The sequence below is a fragment of the Mesoplodon mirus genome (genome assembly GCF_964341445.2).
Source record: "Mesoplodon mirus genome assembly, chromosome: 4".
NCBI classification, from domain to species: Eukaryota; Metazoa; Chordata; class Mammalia; order Artiodactyla; family Ziphiidae; genus Mesoplodon; species Mesoplodon mirus.
Genome location: NC_138979.1, coordinates 83099547 through 83117820, shown reverse-complemented (window position 1 = coordinate 83117820; position 18274 = coordinate 83099547). Strand labels below are relative to the sequence as shown.

Sequence of the window (18274 nt, the reverse complement as noted above, 5' to 3'; positions counted from 1 at the left end):
ACACGCTTGGAGTCAACTAGGTTTGGAGACAGTAGTAACCTTGAGGAGGATTTCCTAAGAGGGACCCAAGGAGACGGGGAAACAGTGAAAGGGGTGGGTTATCCTGCAGGGTCAGCGGAGCTCAGCGGAAGGCAGGTGAAGGACTTGCATGGGGACCTGATCTCTCGCTAGATGACAAGGCTACTTCTAGAGTGACACAGAGCGAAAAGCAGTGCTCGAAGAAGAAAACTCAAGCTGAGTTGCAGGATAAGAAATTATTATGCAAAACTTTACCCACAAGTTAATTTGCCACGTTCCAGACTGTGGCTTTTGGTGCCAGGCTTGTGTTACAGCAAAGGTGGCTACAAATTCTACTCTGTGCGTAGATGGAAAGAAATCACCATGGGAGCTTCATGGCCCACGTTTAGAGAAAGCAAGGGGCTTCTCAAGGACAGAGAAGCAGAGGCAGTACTCTGGCAAAAGGGCAAGATGAGGCCCTGGGGCCAGGGAAAGGAAACGCAACTGCACAGATCAGCCAGGAGCCCAGCTTGTTCATCATGGCAAAACAGAAATGAGTATTCCTAACCTAGCAACTATAACAAAATCATATTCTTTTAAATAGCTCATAATGTTCTTACCTCACTGTTTCTTTTAAGCATGAATACCAGGTTAGCATTTCCACCCTATAAAACAAACAAAAAAAGTGCATTTAAAAACAATGAAGACTCTGAGGCAAGAATGATATTCAGCGTGTGTCTGAGTTATGCTGTGACTTCCCCGTTTTCGTTCTTTACTGCAGTAGCTTCTCACTGCCGGGCAGTGAAGATTTGAGGCTGAACTGTTACTGAAGCCTTGCAAAGAGTTCAGGTGGGTGTGTGCATTTAAACAAGCCTCTTAATGAAACTGGTCCAGCCACGGCTGCGGCAGAGCTGTGCACGTAGACGTGGTGTCTGGAGACAGGCCCAACGGCCAAGAACGTGGGGCTGTGAATTGTACTGTTTGCTTAAAAACGTGCTTTCCTCTTAAGATAAAACAGGAAATCAAAACGGCAAATTGGGCATCCAAAACAAAATCAAAGTAGGCTAATTTCAAAGACTATGAATCTAGAGGAAGTGCCAGGGAGGACTTAGGGAGTGTATTTTAGAAAGAAATACCTTTTTCAGACCACTATCCGATTCTGTTCTCCTAAGATCTTGGCCATCATCTCCCTCTTCCTTCTCACCTCCTAAACAAACAAACAAGGTTTTTTTGTTTTTTTTTTTTTGCAGTTGTAAAACAGATTAGCCAAGGAAATACTATATACATAGCTTAGGGACAGAATATTTCTGAATCCTATTAATGCCAATGGCAGCTAAGTGATTGATTATTAATAATTTTACTGATGCAGAAGAACTAGAAGCAGAAAGGAAAAACAAGTGTTATTACCCCCCTTTGGCTATAGCTTAGCTGAGATCTCAGGAAAACCTCTTTTATTACTGAAAATGAACATGACATTCATAGCGGTTCCTGAGTGTTTTAGCAGCTAGATACTTACTAGGATCTCACTAAAACATTTACTGACTGATTGGGACAGAGGAGATGGAGCTACCAGAGTACAGATCATTTTTAGTTGTGATAGTTAAGGATTGCCCACAAGAACACATGAGTTCAAAACCACTGACCTTTTGAAGCATTCATCTGATGGCTGTCAAATCCTCCAAAGGTCTCTGCTCTCCGGGGCAAGGAAACGGGGCCTACCATGCCTTCTTGTTCAACAGGGCTGCTGACAGCCTGCCCAAGTGTGCCTCCCAGGCTTCCACTCACCAAACCCTGAAGGATCTCCACTGGAAGAAAGGAAACATGCAAAACTGACATCTCCTCTATTAATGGGAAAAAGAAAATCTCGTGGTAATACACTATATGTACAGGGAAGATGAACAGAAAATTCCAAAGTGACTATGTGACTTCCTTTGCTCAGAGAAAGCTCTCAGCTCAGGATACATGCGTTAGTTGGATTCTAATGGAAATGCAGAGATTAACTCTTCAGCCTTATTCACATGAGACCTAGGAGATTTAAAAGGGTACAGGAAGGCAAAGTAATTTACTGGAAGGAGCATGGCCCCTGGAGTCAGATCCAAAGCAGCTAAAAGGAATTCCCTAGGAAGTAAGGTGAGACAATTTGAGAACTGCAGTTCAAACTGGCAGGCTTTTTGCCCCTCCCATAGGGAGGTCAAGGGGCTAGAGCAGTCTAAGCATCTGAATTCTCAAATCCAACCAGCTAGGGTTCTCTTCTAGAGCAGCAGTGTCCCACAGAAAGGAGAAAGTGCTGAAAGTGGAATAAAAATTGAGCAGGAGAGAAGCAACAGAGATAAAGGAAAAAGGAAGGTCCAGATGGAATAAGGGAGGAAACAGAGGCAGGAAATCTCCTAAGACAAGCCATTGTTATTTTCTAAAAACACTACATGAAAACAATAGAAGAGTCCGATGAAGCAAAAAAGCTATCTGAGCCTAAAAATGTAGGAAATGTATTTCACGCAAAAATGAGCAACAGAAAAACATCAAAGTCAAATCCCACACAAAGTTAAGAAAAGGCAGAGAGAGAGAAAGAACAAGGGGCATAACTTCCCTACATATAATAAAAGCACATCAGAAGGACATGTCCATAAAATAAGTGAGCTAATAAAATAAAATGACACAAGACATGAAAGAACCTAAGTCAGAATCAGAAAACACAGAAAGGAGGTGGCAAAACTCAAGTGGAAATGAAAGGAAAAAAGGTATCTCTTTAAGAAATGAAAACTGAACTAGAATATGAGAGCAAATAAACCCAAAAGAAAATGACTTAATAGATGGTGAAAGGATATTTAAACATTAAAAAGATGAAGCTATAAAAAGTACTATGGGAAAGCAAGAAGTATTGAAGACAGGCAAAGATGATCCAACATATGGATAGTGGGAGTTCTTGAAGAAGAAAATCAAAGCAAGGGTGTAGGAAAAATACGAAAAACTATAAGAATACATCTCTGAAATCTGAAAAATCTGAAACTATATGTCAAAATAGAACACTGTGAACCCTAGAACATCATTCCAGAATAACCAACACCAAGGCATATTCTAGTAAAACTACTTGGATTTAGGGGAAAAAAATCCTTTGGGCGTCTAGGCAAAGAGCATGCGACTTACATGGGGAAAATCAAATTACGGCCAGACTCTGCCAGCAATGTTTTACATCAGAAAAAAATAAATAACATATTCGAGAATTAAGATACTCAGAGGAAGAGAACATGAACCAAGGATTTTATATCCAGCAGAACAGATTTTCAAGTATAAAGGGCACAAATTATTACCAATATGCAAGGACTCAGTATATTATCCTCATGAACCTTTCCTGAGACATCTACTAAAGAATAAGCTTTAGACATCCAAAATGGCTGGAGAGACACTGATAAAAACTGGTGGTGGTTCTTGCAGAATGAAGACTACAGGTTGGGTCTAAAAAGGGGAGAGTGCCGTATACAGTGGCTGTAAGCTGACAGTATAGGCAGAGTACAACTGGTAAATAAAAAAGGGGGGAGGGAATGGGGATCGCATAAGAGAGTCCTATTTAGTGACAGTAGTATTAGTACTGTTATTCTGACGTGTATGTTAGGGTAAATAGAGGCTATTTTATTTCTACGATGTATCCTTGAGAATGAGGATTCACAATGTGGAAGAAAAGAGATACAGATGTAATATAGAAGAGATTAAGCCCTGTAGTCCACAATTTGAATTAAATATGTATCAGTGTGAATTCATTACCCCATCCCCTCACGCACACACACAAGTATATTTCCCCCAAAGCGGCCCACTGAAAAGGCCCAACCTAGTAACGATGAAAACCCCAGCAGCAATAACCACCCCTAGCGCCTGGACAGTGGTCTTGAAACACCATTTCCCACTGAAAGAAACCAGAGCTTCTCAGAAAGATGGCTAATTCCAGGTATGGGCAGAAAACAAGATGAGCCTGGGACATCTTAACATACCAACCAGCAAAGCAGCTCTCAAAGACTGCTGGGGTCACGCCAAAAGGACTCAGAGGCCCCACAAAGAGGTGCTCCTTGGCAAAGAGAGGACCTCTTTAACTTTTAATAAGGATAAGAACTGTAACGACTTGAAGCGCATCAGACATATTTAATTCATGAGTCTATAATAATATATTAAAAGTACTGGTCACTTTCAGAGAATGACCATAAATCAATTGACTACTTTGAAAACTGGTAAATAACGGGGGGAAAAAAATCAAGCATTTATCCTTTTATCTTGTTTTCCCTATATGTTACAAAATAAAGAATACAACTAGACATTTTGTGTCCCCAGATGAAAGAGCACAACACTACGGTAACACAGCTTGCCAAAGGGATTATGTCTGAGCAACTGAGCCTCCAAGTCCAGCAGAGAATCTAAAGGAAATGGAGGGCAGAAGAACAGAACCCCTGTGTGAATAAAACCCAAAAAGAGAAACCCACAGGTCAAAGCTCAAGGATAAATTGTGTGGAAAAGGGATGGTGGGGTGGGTGGAGGACTGTAAATAAAGAATCCTAAAAGGCATATCAAAAACCATGAATACAACTGAACCACAGGGTCTATGAACAGGCACTTGGCCATAAAACCATAAAGAAACCTAAACGATTACTGTAAAAGTCACAATATACTTTCAGGAGGGAGGGAGAGAGCTCTGATGGGGACAGGACATGTGGAAGGGCTTTTAGGGGTCTGGCCACATTTTATTTCTTGACCTGGGTAGTAGTTACAAGGATGTCCACCTGATAATAATTTACTAAAGTGAAATATGTATTGGGTTGTGTTCTGTATTTGTGATTTATTTTACAATAAAAGAGTACAAACTGGTAGATAATATTAGTGTGTAAACCACTGTGGGAGGAGACAAAGAGGGGGGCGATGCTGAATGTAAATTACCCTCATTTATGGCACTTTTCATTAAAGGCCCTCCTTTGAGAGCCTCTTCTGTGTTGGATCGGAAGAGGATCCTAGAGCTTTGAGTTGGGGAGCAATCCTCTGGCAAGGGAGTGCTGCACTCAGTCATGTCCCGGAAAATCATCTCCTTCTCTTCCAGTAAGAGTAGGATCTGCTGGTCCTTTTGCTGAAGTTGTTCTGCAGGTGCACAGAGAAGAGATCTGGTGACTTGACTGTTCACTATGATGAGATGACTAAGACATGAGCACCACCTTGTGGTAATGCACGGAACCACAAGGAACATAGCTTGCCCCACTTTCTTTTTCATCATGAAGGCAGTATCAAGCTTCTGATCTGTAATGTCTACCTGGAAAACTATTCTGGGTCTTTCTAGGCAAATACCAGAATTTCTGACATAACGAACTTTCTGTTCCATTCTCCTGCCTCCTGTTTATTTCTCAACCCACACACTCTTCTCTGGCTTCTGCCCATCACTCTGCATCTGCTCTTTCCAAGGTTACCCTTCACTGCTGAATCCAGTGAAGTCTTTCATTTCATCTTTTCCAGCATGGATGACTTCCCCCATTTAAAACTGTTTCCCGGACTTCCCTGGTGGTGCAGTGGTTAAGAATCCGCCTGCCAATGCAGGGGACACGGGTTCGAGCCCTGGTTCGGGAAGATCCCACATGCCGTGGAGCAACTAAGCCCGTGTGCCACAACTGCTGAGCCTGCGCTCTACAGCCTGCGAGCCACAACTACTGAAGCCTGTGCGCACCTAGAGCCCGTACTCTGCAACAAGAGAAGCCACCGCAATGAGAAGCCCCCACTAGCCGCAACTAGAGAAAGTCTGCGTACAGCAACGAAGACCCAAGGCAGCCCAGAACGAACGAATGAATGAATGAATAATAAAATGAAATAAAATAAAATAAAATAAAATAAAATAAAATAAAATAAAATAAAACTGTTTCCCTCCCCATCCGCTTTTGAGGACACTGCTGGTTCTCTCTACCTACCACTCTTACTCCAGCACTTTACAGACCAGACCTGCCACCTGCCATGAATGAGTATCTGGGCTCCCCCCACCCCCGAGCCCTGGGCTCCATCCTAAACTCCTTTCTATACTTTACATGCTTTCCTCTCGGGGACCTCAGTCACTCCCATGGCTTCAATTACCTCTTATGTGCTGATAACTCACAAAAGGCACCCCAAATCCTACCCACTCTTTGAGCACCAGACCGCTGAGTCCCACTGTCAGGCGGCTCTCTCCACCTAGACGCCTTGTTCTCCGCAGGTCAGAAACCTCTGTTCTCCCTTCTTGCCACCCCTCTTGCCTCCTCCCGGTAGCCTGTGGCCTCTTCCTCAGGCAACAACATTGTCATTCCCCAGTTACCCAGCTGGAAACCTGGGAGCGGTTTTGTCTCCTCCCTCTGTCCCACACCACCCACCACAGTGGTTCCTTATTTCTTACTCATGTCCATCCCCCCTCCAGCCCATTTCTCACCAAATTTACCCCAAGAGTCCCCCAACTGGCTTTTCCACTCCCAGTGGGCTCCCCCAGCCCCCCAAGCAATTCTCCCAACTGGTGTCAATACCAATTAAAAAAGTTAAGTCTAAATTTTGCTAAAGAAATTGTATCATTCCCTTTGTTGCCTTTCAAGATGTGGTGGCTTCCTGGCTTAATCTCCCATCACTCAGCCCTGACTCTCCAGACATACCAAACCTTCATTCCTTGGCAGACACGTCAAGTCCTTTTTCACTTTTCACCTAACTATTCTTCATCTGGTGAGGTAATTTTTTTCAGATGTAGCTCATGTGTCATCTTCTCTGTGAGACTCACCACAGGCAGGATTCGTGGGTCCTACACACTTTACATGTGTCTGTGGTCTAGATGGCCTGTCATTTATATAGATCTCCCTTGCCAGAGTGTGGGTTTCCCGATGGCAGGGACAGTGCTTTAGGGCTCGTTGCACCCCTAGCACCTAGGTTATGCCTGGCCAGGTGCTTCATACATGTGAAAAGAAGGCAGTTCTTATCTCTGCCATCCTAATCACAGGCAGAGATTAAAAAGTGTGATACTGGCTCCAGTCTAAATCTGTCCATCTCTTTTTTTGTTTTTCTCCCCATTGAAACAGAATGAAGTAATAAGTAAACTCCTTGGGCGCCTATATTTACTTGACTCTGGGCCTTACTTCTACCCAAAGCACAACACGTATTTACTTCAGAACACTCAGCAAGCACCGGCAAAGGGACACGAGCACTGCGCCCTGCAGTTGAGCAGACAGGGAGCACAGCCCTGGCTCTGCCATGAACTGTGTGTGTGTGACCCTGGCTTGCTTGGCCTTCATGGGCCTCAGCTTTCTCACCTACACAGTGGGGACTGCAATACAGGGCTTGCAGGGATGCCAACAAGACTACATGAAACAGTAGGGCCTTGACAGAGAGTGGTCAAATGTAACCCATAGGCACACTTCTCCCCAAACCACCTCATGACGGATTTGGAACGCAGGGCACAGTGGCGGGGGTAACTGACAAATGGATCAACTGGAAAATTCTTTCCCGCAAGTACCTTTCTCTCCTTGTTTTAATCTTAGATGTGACCATGAATTCTGGCAGATTCTTCTGTGACAAAGTACAAAGACTGTCACCAGGGTCCAAGGACACTGATACCGAGACGAGAGGCCCAACATCCCCTCGATCTAGTATCAGACACATTCCTACAGCCATTGTTCACCAGGACCTGTGCCAGCTCAGATTTGGTCTCTCTTTTGTTAGGAGCTATTCCCCTCCTCGGTTGACATGCCTGCCGGGATGGCTCTGGGATAGAGGAGCAGCGGGGACTCCATGGGACTGCAGACGCCCCCAGACAGGGCCTCAGACCGCTTCCGCCAGCTTTACCTTTTAACTCCCGAGCTTTGGTGTCCAACATCTTCTTTTCTTCCTCATTCTCACTAGGAATTCCTTCATCTTCATCTCTGTTCCTAATACAACCACAACAAAACAGCACATTCTGAAGATGTCGATTAGTCTGATGGCGGCCCGACCATTATGAAACCACAGAGATACCAGGAGGCGGGGGTGGGCCAGGGTGTGTGACTCACAGGGTGCTGATCGTGTCCTGGATGATCTGAATCCAGCTGTTCCGCTCCTCTTTGGAGCTGGCGTGGACTTCCACCATCTCTGGATCTTTCATCCCCATACTGATTAGGAACAAACCTTTCTCCTCGTGTGCTACCTCTCTTACAATCAGCTTCTTTAGGGAGATCACCGTTGACTTCTGGTCCTGGAAAATGGGGAGAGCGCAGATGTTAAGACATGGATACAACATTCTAGCTCTTAAGATAACCTCTGTCTAAGGTAAGACTAGATGCCTTTTAAAAGCATACGGCTCACTCACATTTTATGCAACAGAAAAAGATGTCCAAAAAGGAAACGAAAATTTAAGGTTATCAAGGTTCGAGTCCTGTTTTCTGCACGATGAGTCCTTTCCGGTTCATCACAGAATCTGGTTGGCAATGTTATAAATTGGCAAGATTTGTAATACGTAATGTGTGAGACATACTCCAGTGACAGATTTCTTTTGAGATCAAATGCCAAAGGCTCTCAAAAGGATTATGAGGGAACAGAAAAATAATTGGTGGGGAGGGAGGTGGGCAGAAAACTGCAAGGGTGTATAAGAAATGACTCGGAGGCATTTGTCCTGAGCCAATTTTAAGAAGGTGGGAGAGCAAATACAGTGTTAACACTCACCACCTACCATCACGAGTTTGAATACTATTAATTACAAACAGCAGAGACAAACAATTCAGCTTACCAATGACGCAAAGACGTATTTCTGGTCTTTTTCTTGAAGGAAAACTAAAATGTCAGTAAGCAGGACCGCTTGAACTTCTGTAGAGGGGGGAAGGGAAGAGAGAACAATGACCACTGAACGGTGAAGCACCTTCAGGGCACTTCATTAGAGGAAAACTCAGCAACACACCCGCACAGCACATTATTACACTCCCCCAAGGCAAGGGCTTGACATTTCTGCAGGGTCCAGATATGGTCATTAGATTTTTAGAGGCATTTTAAAATGGGACTTATCACCAAAGCCTTGTCCTGGGAAGGCTTAAGCACTCAGTGCTGGAAAGATATATCCCACAAGGCAAGATTTTTAAGAATAAATACTTTAAGAGTAAAGCTGGAAAGAAGGACTTTAACAGATGCTAAATAGCAACACATTCTACAGGTCATAATACTCAGGTCATAGTATTTCTCAACTTCTGATCACAGTAATGGGAAAAAGGCGTGGGACAGCAGACAGGAAGGCTGCCAGAAGGTGATGTACAAGAATATCTCAGTCTAATGAAGGGCAGGCTTCATCCACACATCCTAGAGGACACGGATGGCTAGACAACACCCGCTGCCGTCACAGGTACACGGAGTACAGTGGCTCCGCTCCCAGCTCCAACACAGCACAGTCAACCTCAACCCCTCTGCACCGTGGAAACAGCCTTCTCTTCTTCTCAATTAAGACAAAACAAAAGCCAAATTAACATCTCTAGTTGGATCCAGGAATCAAAAGAATGCCACAAACTCTTGCTCTAATCCTCTAGGAGTATGAAGTGACATTTCCCATTATTCCCTTAAGGACAAAGTGGGACCTCCCTGGAGGTGAGCCGTCTACTGACACCTAACAGGTCCCTCTGTACCACCTTCACTCTGGAAAGGGGAGCCTACAAATCTCTGGGAAAACAACGGGCTGACTTATGCAGCCGCCTCCTGGGTGGGCAGGACCCTCTTGGCCTTTTCTACCACTACTGCCAAAACTGGGGTGCCCTCTCTGTGTAATTCATTGCAAAGCTATGAGGAAAAACAGAAGCAAGGATGTCTGATTCCTAGGGTGGTCTAGTTTTTCAGCCTAGACCACAGTAATTTTCCATGCACTACCATTAGTTTTGACAGGTTTTTTTTTTTTCTTAAACTTTACTTTTAAATAGTTCAGGTGTCTGCCAAAAAAAAAAAAAAAAAAAAAAGAGCTCTAAAACATAAGTTTCAACTTTATTGAATCCTGAAGTTTACGTGATCACGGCGTCAGTAGATCAGAGAAAAACAATCCTACCCCTTTCAAGGGTTACCCGACACAGGACTGGCTGTTCTTGGCACAAGTCATTTTCACTTGGGGGTGAAAATGACTAAACACCAAACTCTTATCTCCACTGGAGACATTTTAGGCCACAAAACCTGTCGTTGTGCCATTGCTTTGACCGCAACATTATTCCAACAGCTGGAATCTATTAGTTTTTATTTCGGGAATGAATAAATAAACTGCTGTGTAAAGAAAATACAGCACTGGCAGCAACTCTAGGAAACCCATCCTTACAAGAGAGGGCAGGTACTTCTCTACCATCAGGCTACCTCCGACACGGCCTCACAGTGGCGCTGAGGCCAGAGCCCTCAACTGTGGTCTCAGGACATCACAGAGCAGCAGGGCTGGAAGGAAGGAGTTGCAGGGATCGCACAGTTCAAGTGCATCATGGAGCAGTGAGAGGCACAGCTGGCTGGTGGCAGGAAGGGGTATTTCTTCTCTCTGAGATGACCCTGCCCGGAGGAGCCCTTCCCGGATCCCTGCGACAACGACTGCCCTCGTCTCGGTCCCTGGTACCTCCGCACCCCTGCTGTCCTCTACCCTGCCCTTAGCAGCTGAACTACACACACTCTAACTCACTCACCCCTTTCCTGCTCAAACCCTCCATTCTGAGCCCATTCTTCGCTCACTCCCGTCACCAGCATCCCTGTCAGCTCCCTAGTCTGGAGCACGCACCCACCCCAACCTGGCCCCCGGCCGATTCTTCAGCCGTATTTCCTGCCTCACTCTGCTGCCAGAGACCCCGACTGCCCACCCTTCCTGACGGGCCAGACCCCTCAGCTCCACGCTTCCACGCTTCCTCCTACCTTCTGCCTGGCTCCCTCCTCTTGTCCTCAGTTCACGCCTCTCTATTCTGGCAACCATCATACTGCAGAGCAAGAACCTCTTTACAGGTCTCTTCATTCTGAGCCCAACTTCTCATGCAGGGTGTCCTGCGACATTCACCTTTGAGAGCAGCTGAATGCCTGGGATTTCTTTACTATGTGGTCTGAGCATGGTGAGACCCTAGCTAAGGAGTCCTGGGAATTCTCCCAGAGCAGCTACCTATAGCATTACTTATACCTCGGCGATGAGAGAAGCACACATTTTCACTCACCTGAGTTTTATGTCAGCGGGGCTGATGGCACTCGGCTGCTTTGTGTGCTCAGCTCACCGAGGCCAGGGAGGTGGGCTGGGTATACTCAAGGCTACTGCTGAGGTTAGAGTTACCATATAGGCCCAGAGGATACAGGTTTGATGAAAACAATTATTAAAAACAAACAAACAAACAAACCAGATGTACAGATGAATGAACAAACCTCCTAACTTCTTTCACTTGATGGGGCTGATCATTTAAAAGGTAAAAACTAAAACAAAAAGTGAGTATCTTTTATGACCTCTTTTGCTTAGAGAAAGATAAAAGATGAAAAACAAAGTTTAATAATAAATCTAGTTGCTGTGAGTTAAACTTTCGTTTCTCTAAGGTCTCAGGAGCTGAAAATTCCTCTGCCATCTCTTAGGAACGAGTGATGTATTTTTAATCTCAGAGAATCTATGAATTGTGCACCTGATGGTATTTCCCTCCTAGCAATTGTTTTGCCAGAGACCCTGACCCCAAATGTGCTGCCCCTCTTTCATAGGGAAAATACGTCTTCCTTAACACCTTGTTTTTTTGTATGAATCTTACCCTTTGCTTTGTTCTTTAAAAAAAAAATTTTTTTTCATTTCCCCTGACTGCATCATTTCCTCGTTCTCTTACTGTATTCTATATGGTTTTGTAAGCCATCTCAAACCAGTCTTTTCTGATACAAGATTAAGATCAGTTAAATGCCTGCTGCTCCTGTGTGATGTCTGGACATGGGTCCCTGGGAACCACCTGGTGACATCTGGATTCTGCCCGCTGCCCTCTGGCACACGCTTAGACTCTGACGAGAGTGAGCCTCACCTTTCAACCTCCCTGTTGTGCTCTTCAGAAACACGCTCCCATCCCGCACGAGCTTCTTCCGCTTCAGATCCTCCTTGGCAAACATCTGACCACTCTTCATTCTCATGATCGACTTGCTATCTGTCTTTGTATAAATTTCATTGAGACGGACCTTCTTTTCATAACTCGCCACTTTGCTGTCCACAGCTCCAATCACACCCTTCACCAGGCCCAGGGACTGAGCTAGATCTTCCTGTTCCACTTCACTGTCTGAGAAGGAAAGAATAACTGTCTCTACTGGGCAGAAGGAGGGGCACCCTGCCTTCTTTTTTTTTTTTCTTTTCTTTTTTTTTTTGCGGTACGCGGGCCTCTCCCTGTTGTGGCCTCTCCCGTTGCGGAGCACAGGCTCCGGATGCGCAGGCTCAGCGGCCATGGCTCACGGGCCCAGCCGCTCCGCGGCATGTGGGATCTTCCCGGACCGGGGCACGAACCCGCGTCCCCTGCATTGGCAGGTGGACTCCCAACCACTGCACCACCGGGGGAGCCCCAGGACACTGCCTTCTTGCTCCACATCACCGTCCTCCCTCTGTGGGCACGCTGGCAGAGCGAAGCCAACACGTCGAAGGGCACGTGCCTACCCCTCGCTCTGTCAGAGTTTAAATCAAATTAGATGTTTCAAAGATACAGATGACATGCAATTATGTGCCACGTTCTAAAGTGGAAGGAACCCAACATTTTTAGGGAGGGAGAGGAGCAACCAGTTTTTTATTTACGTCTTTGTTTTACCTAATCCTTAATGTAACTGCCCAGGAGCAGGATTAGCTGAGAGAGAAACTACGAAGTAGTGATTAAACGAGAAACAGCGGTGATTCTAGCACTTGTAGGTGGAATCACCTCCCAGTCTAGGGACAAGTGACAAGTTGCTTAGGTCATGAACTCTCATTGGGATCACTAAGTGGTTCCTTCCCTTCTTGCTCTCATTCACCCTAAGTCTGCTGATATAACACTTTATGTTTCCACTCAAGAAAACTGTCTTTAAGATAAAACACAGGCTCTCTTTTAGACCTTCTCGACGTAAAAGAGTTCTTCTACGGGGTCTCCGGTGCTGTTGGACAGACCGGAACAGTCCACTGGCAAACAAGACTGAGTCCAGAGAGAGACGCACCTTTGGTACACTGCAATATTCTTTGGAACAAAACCGGGTATTTGGTGATCCGTTGGGTTACAAGCAATATACACTCTGGGATTCCAAGCCTCCGTACGACTGAACTGCTCATCTTCTTCTGCAAGGAAGTAAACCAAGTGTCAGGATCTACCCAAGGGAGAAGGCTCGAGCCAAAACTGACAGTGACACAAGGCTCTGGACAACAGGGAAATCCCCACCGTTTCACAGCGATACCTTCACAAAGGCCTGAAAACGCTTATCCTTGGTATAGAGGTCTTTGAAGTAGTTTACAGACTGGTTGTGCTGCCCACAAAACTTGCCGTATGTCTTCTTTAAGCGTTCTGCATTCTCTCCTGAAAACTGCAGAGGAAAGAGAACAGAGGTTATGCCATAACTCAGGGTGCTAAACTCCTACTACCATTTTGTCCAAAGTTTCCGGTCTACTTGTGAAACCCAAGAGAGCTCCCTCCAAAGATTGAAAGATTAAAATGGTACAGGAGCTTTAGAAAACAGTTTAGCAGTTCCTCAAAAAGTTAAATATAGAGTTACCATATGACCCAGCAATTCCACTCCTGGACATAAAAACATATGTCCACACAAAAACCTGTATATGAATGTTCACAGCAGCATTATTCACAACAGCCCCAGAGTGGAAATAACCCAAGTGTTCATCAGAGGATAAATGGATAACGTATGAATGAAAAAAGCCAATCACAAAGGACAACATATTGCTTTATTCCATTTATATAAAATGTGCAGAATAGGCAACCCCACAGACAAAATAGATCAGTGGTTGCCTAGGGCTGGGGAAGTTGGTGGGGGTGACGATGATAAAAATGCTCTACAACGCACCGTGGCGACGGCTGCACAAGAGTCACGGATATACTGAAAACCACTGAACTGTGCACTTTAAATGGGTGGATCACGTGGCATATGAATTACATTTCAATAAAGCTGTTACATATATTTAAAAAATAATAAACACAGAAATATCTATGTACTGTGCACGTAAGAAATGCAAGATGTGTTTTAACTCCCATTTGTCGTAACACAGTAATAAAACAGAGAGACTCACTAGAAGTCTTTCATGAGGTAGCACTCTCAAAGAAGTCATCCTGATAAGTCAGCAAGACATCAGAAACGGCCGTCATTACCTAGGGATCTGTTTATCCTACTTACCTCAGGCCAGCAGGCCTAACAATTCTGCATGGCCCTTACCTCATTCCCAAGCGTGTGCAATCTCAACCACTCATCTGAAGCTACGTTCACTGTGGGGTAACCGCTGAGTTTCTGTATGTGGTCCACAAGACACATGCTAAGCATCAATTCCCGCTGGACTAACAATCTCTGGAGGCAACACAACTTGATCCTTACCCCAAAACTTGAAAAAACGTTCAGCGTAGCCTTTCCTTTCCCCCTTTACCAACAGAGGAGCTGAGGCAGAGAGATTTTTAAGTGATCGGCTCCCATCACAAAGCAAGTGCCCTAAAAGGGTGACTCTGGCACTGGCGCTCAGAACCAACAAATGGACACCATGGGGCTAACATCTTACTAGAGAACATGCACAAATACAAGGAGCTACAAGGTCAGAGGAAGTACCAGTGCAGGTCTGAGGGTGGAGAGGAGGGGCAGAGGGAGAAATATGGAAAAGGACAGGAGGGGGATGTTTGGGGAGGAAGGGTCCTCACTTGCAGAGCTGACTGTGCCCACTTTGAGGCCCTGACCACCAGTGTGAATGCATTCACTACACTGCATCTGCATTTACTTCATGACATGCCTATCCTTCACTCCTAGAACATGAGTTCCATGAAGCAGAGGTCTACACTATATTTACCTTTGTGGTTCCACATGGTATTGAGTAAATCCCCAGTGAATACATGAAAAATGAATGAATGAAGGCACCAATGAATTAATAGCGCAAGGGGTACAGACTCAAGAATACAACGAAAGGACAGTATTTCCAATTTTCAGGCAAATGTTCCAGCAAGTAAGCCTCTGCTTCCACAAGGAGGCAGAGACTTGCCGGTGAGAAAGAGCTAGTCAGATGTGATGCGATCCCCTCTGCCTATAAAGGTTATACTAGCATTATTCATCTTTCAAAAAGAATGTTTTAAAAAAGAAACATTTAGAAACTGCCTATGACATATACACCTGAAAGTATCAAAACAATTTTTAGCTAAATTGCTTTTGACGTAGGATTGAAACCATACCATACCTTGATGAAAGTATTAGCAAGAAATATTTTATGAATTATTTTACAGTTTCTTAGTTTCTTAGTCAAGTTTTTAGTCTCAGGTGGTTTTTAGATAAATGAGCCTTTTGATTTGAGGCACAAGTTGAAGTTGAGACTTCCAAAAAATATTTTTTGATCTCTTAAACTATAGTATCTCTGATGTTGGTACAGACTCTGAGGAAGAAAAACTGGCTTTTACTGCGCATCTACCATGTATGCTGGGTACTTTATATATACATTACCTCTTAAATTTTAAAATAGCATTAAAAGAGAAAATCTACTGTCCTCAATTACAGAAGAAGAAACTGAGGGTCGGAGAGATGCAATCACTTGCCTAAGCTCACAGAGATCGTGAGCAGTCCAGCCAGGATGTGAACGCACAGCTACGGGGCCCCCAGTGCGTGTGAGAGGCACCAGGCGCCCACCCGCTGCTCACCTGGTGCACAAGCACATCCCCAATCCTCTTGATGAGAAAGTTCTTTTCACTTTTATCCACCAGTGAGTCCTTCTTCCGCTCCAGGATCCTCTGAAAGAACTGGCTGTGGATACTGATCAGCTCATCCAAACAGGGGAAGAGCTTCTCCACCATCTGCTGCTCGAAGAGCAGGTCGGCCGTCATGCCACGGCTGTACACGTCGCTCATGATCTTGAGTGTGCGGAGGTGGTGGAACTCCGTCTGCATCAGCTCTGGGGGAGGGACAAGGGTCAGTGGTCAGGAATGCTCTCCTGGAGGATTCTCCTGCAAAGTGTGTCTGCTGCTACTAACAGCCCAATTTTGTCTTAAGGCTATTTACGGCCCAATTTAAACTTTAAAACTGAGTCAACAGCTGTCTTTTCCCTAAGGTGTTTTCATCCTATTCCTCGATTTTTGACGGGACCTCACACTATTTTCTGACAGGTATACTGGATTCCATCACTCTTAAGTGGTGGTTTCCAATGTGGTCTTCATTGGGATTCAAGACGTTTCATAATTTACTACGTTCCTATTTCCCAGAAATGACTTCTGTTTAGTCTAGTTTCTACTGTAGCTGAGGAATTAAACTGTACTGTCACAAGAGATCTCTTTTTAGGACTATCACATAAATAAGCACTCATATTAAGTAAAACGTCCAATAAAATTAAAGAATATAGGGGACTTCTGGGGAAGATGGCAGAAGAGTAAGACACGGAGATCACCTTCCTCCCCACAGATACACCAGAAATACAGCTACACGTGGAACAACTCCTACAGAACACCTACTGAATGCTGGCAGAAGACCTCAGACCCCTCAAAAGGCAAGAAACTCCCCCACGTACCTGGGTAGGGCAAAAGAAAAAAGAATAAACAGAGACAAAAGGATAGGGACGGGACCTGTACCAGTGGGAGGGAGCCGTGAAGGAGGAAAGGTTTCCACACACTAGGAAGCCCCTTCGTGGGCGGAGACTGCGGGTGGCGGAGGGGGAAAGCTTCCGAGTCGCGGAGAAGAGCACAGCAACAGGGGTGCGGAAGGCAAAGCGGAGAGATTTCTGCACAGAGGATCGGTGCCGACCGGCACTCACCAGCCCGAGAGGCTTGTCTGCTCGCCCGCCGAGGCGGGCGGGGCTGGGAGCTGAGGCTCGGGCTTCGGTCAGAGGGCAGGGAGAGGACTGGGGGTGGCGGCGTGAACACAGCCTGAAGGGGCTAATGCGCCACAGCTAGCCGGGAGGGAGTCCGGGAAAAAGTCTGGACCTGCCAAAGAGGCAAGAGACTTTTTCTTCCCTCTTTGTTTCCTGGTGCGCGAGGAGAGGGGATTAAGAGCACTGCGTAAAGGAGCTCCAGAGACGGGCGCGAGCCGCGGCTGAAAGCGCAGAACCCAGAGACGGGCGTGGGACGCTGGGGCTGCTGCTGCCGCTGCCAAGAGGCCTGTGTGCAAGCGCAGGTCACTGTCCACGCCCCCCTTCCAGGGAGCCTGTGCAGCCCGTCACTGCCGGGTCCCGGGATCCAGGGACGGCTTCCCTGGGAGAGCGCACAGCGCGTCTCAGGCTGGTGCAACGTCACGCTGGCCTCTGCCGCTGCAGGCTCGCCCCGCACTCCATGCCCCTCCCTCCCCCGCGGCCGGAGTGAGCCAGAGTCCCCGAAGCGGCTGCTCCTTTAACCCTGTCCTGTCTGAGCGAAGAACAGATGCCCTCCGACGACCTACATGCAGAGGCGGGGCCAAATCCAAAGCTGAGACCCGGGAGCTGTGAGAACAAAGAAGAGAAAGGGAAATCTCTCCCAGCAGCCTCAGAAGCAGCGGATTATAGCTCCACAATCAACTTGATGTACCCTGCATCTGTGGAATACATGAATAGACAACGAATCATCCCAAATTGAGGAGCCGTGTGGATGAAAGGTTCTTGGTGCTGCAGCCAGGAGTCAGTGCTGTGCCTCTGAGGTGGGAGAGCCAACTTCAGGACATTGGTCCACAAGAGACTTCCCAGCTCCACATAATATCAAATGGTGAAAATCTTCCAGAGATCTCCATCCCAACACCAGCACCCAGCTTCACTCAACGACCAGCAAGCTACAGTGCTGGACACCCTATGCCAAACAACTAGCAAGACAGGAACACAACCCCACCCATTAGCAGAGAGGCTGCCTAAAATCATAAAAAGTCCGCAGACACCCCAAAACACACCACCAGACGTGGACCTGTCCACCAGAAAGACAAGATCCAGCCTCATGCACCAGAACACAGACACTAGTCCCCTCCACCAGGAAGCCTACACAACCCACTGAACCAACCTTAGCCACTGGGGACAGACACCAGAAACAACGGGAACTACAAACCTGCAGCCTGCAAAAAGGAGACCCCAAACACAGTAAGACAAGCAAAATGAGAAGACAGAAAAACACACAGCAGGAGAAGGAGCAAGATAAAAACCCACCAGACCTAACAAATGAAGAGGAAGTAGGCAGGCTACCTGAAAAAGAAT

General features: G+C 45.9%; 2 protein-coding genes across 14 annotated transcripts in view; one reads left to right on the top strand and one right to left on the bottom strand.

Annotated features, from left to right (window-relative positions):
• Positions 1 to 7795, top strand: part of LOC309803026 (kelch-like protein 25) — a 106553-nt gene extending 98758 nt beyond the window's left edge. The window contains exons 2-4 of one of the 5 annotated variants that reach the window (XR_014293884.1): positions 5479 to 6202; positions 6570 to 6698; positions 7503 to 7795. The gene's annotated coding sequence lies outside the window, so the exon portion shown is untranslated. The other 4 variants (XR_014293885.1, XR_014293886.1, XR_014293887.1 and 1 more) reach the window with 4 other exon arrangements.
• The window catches only part of AKAP13 (A-kinase anchoring protein 13), a 369334-nt gene that overhangs the window by 10631 nt on the left and 340429 nt on the right, over positions 1 to 18274 (bottom strand). For all 9 annotated transcript variants that reach the window (XM_082618886.1, XM_082618888.1, XM_082618887.1 and 6 more), the window contains 11 exons: positions 15777 to 16027; positions 13342 to 13467; positions 13108 to 13225; positions 11964 to 12212; positions 8723 to 8799; positions 8010 to 8191; positions 7807 to 7889; positions 4915 to 5109; positions 1641 to 1802; positions 1134 to 1204; positions 618 to 662 (listed from right to left, as the gene is read on the bottom strand). In XM_082618886.1, coding sequence (XP_082475012.1) covers positions 618 to 662; positions 1134 to 1204; positions 1641 to 1802; positions 4915 to 5109; positions 7807 to 7889; positions 8010 to 8191; positions 8723 to 8799; positions 11964 to 12212; positions 13108 to 13225; positions 13342 to 13467; positions 15777 to 16027 — 1559 coding nt within the window. The remainder of the gene's footprint in view (positions 1 to 617; positions 663 to 1133; positions 1205 to 1640; positions 1803 to 4914; positions 5110 to 7806; positions 7890 to 8009; positions 8192 to 8722; positions 8800 to 11963; positions 12213 to 13107; positions 13226 to 13341; positions 13468 to 15776; positions 16028 to 18274) is intronic.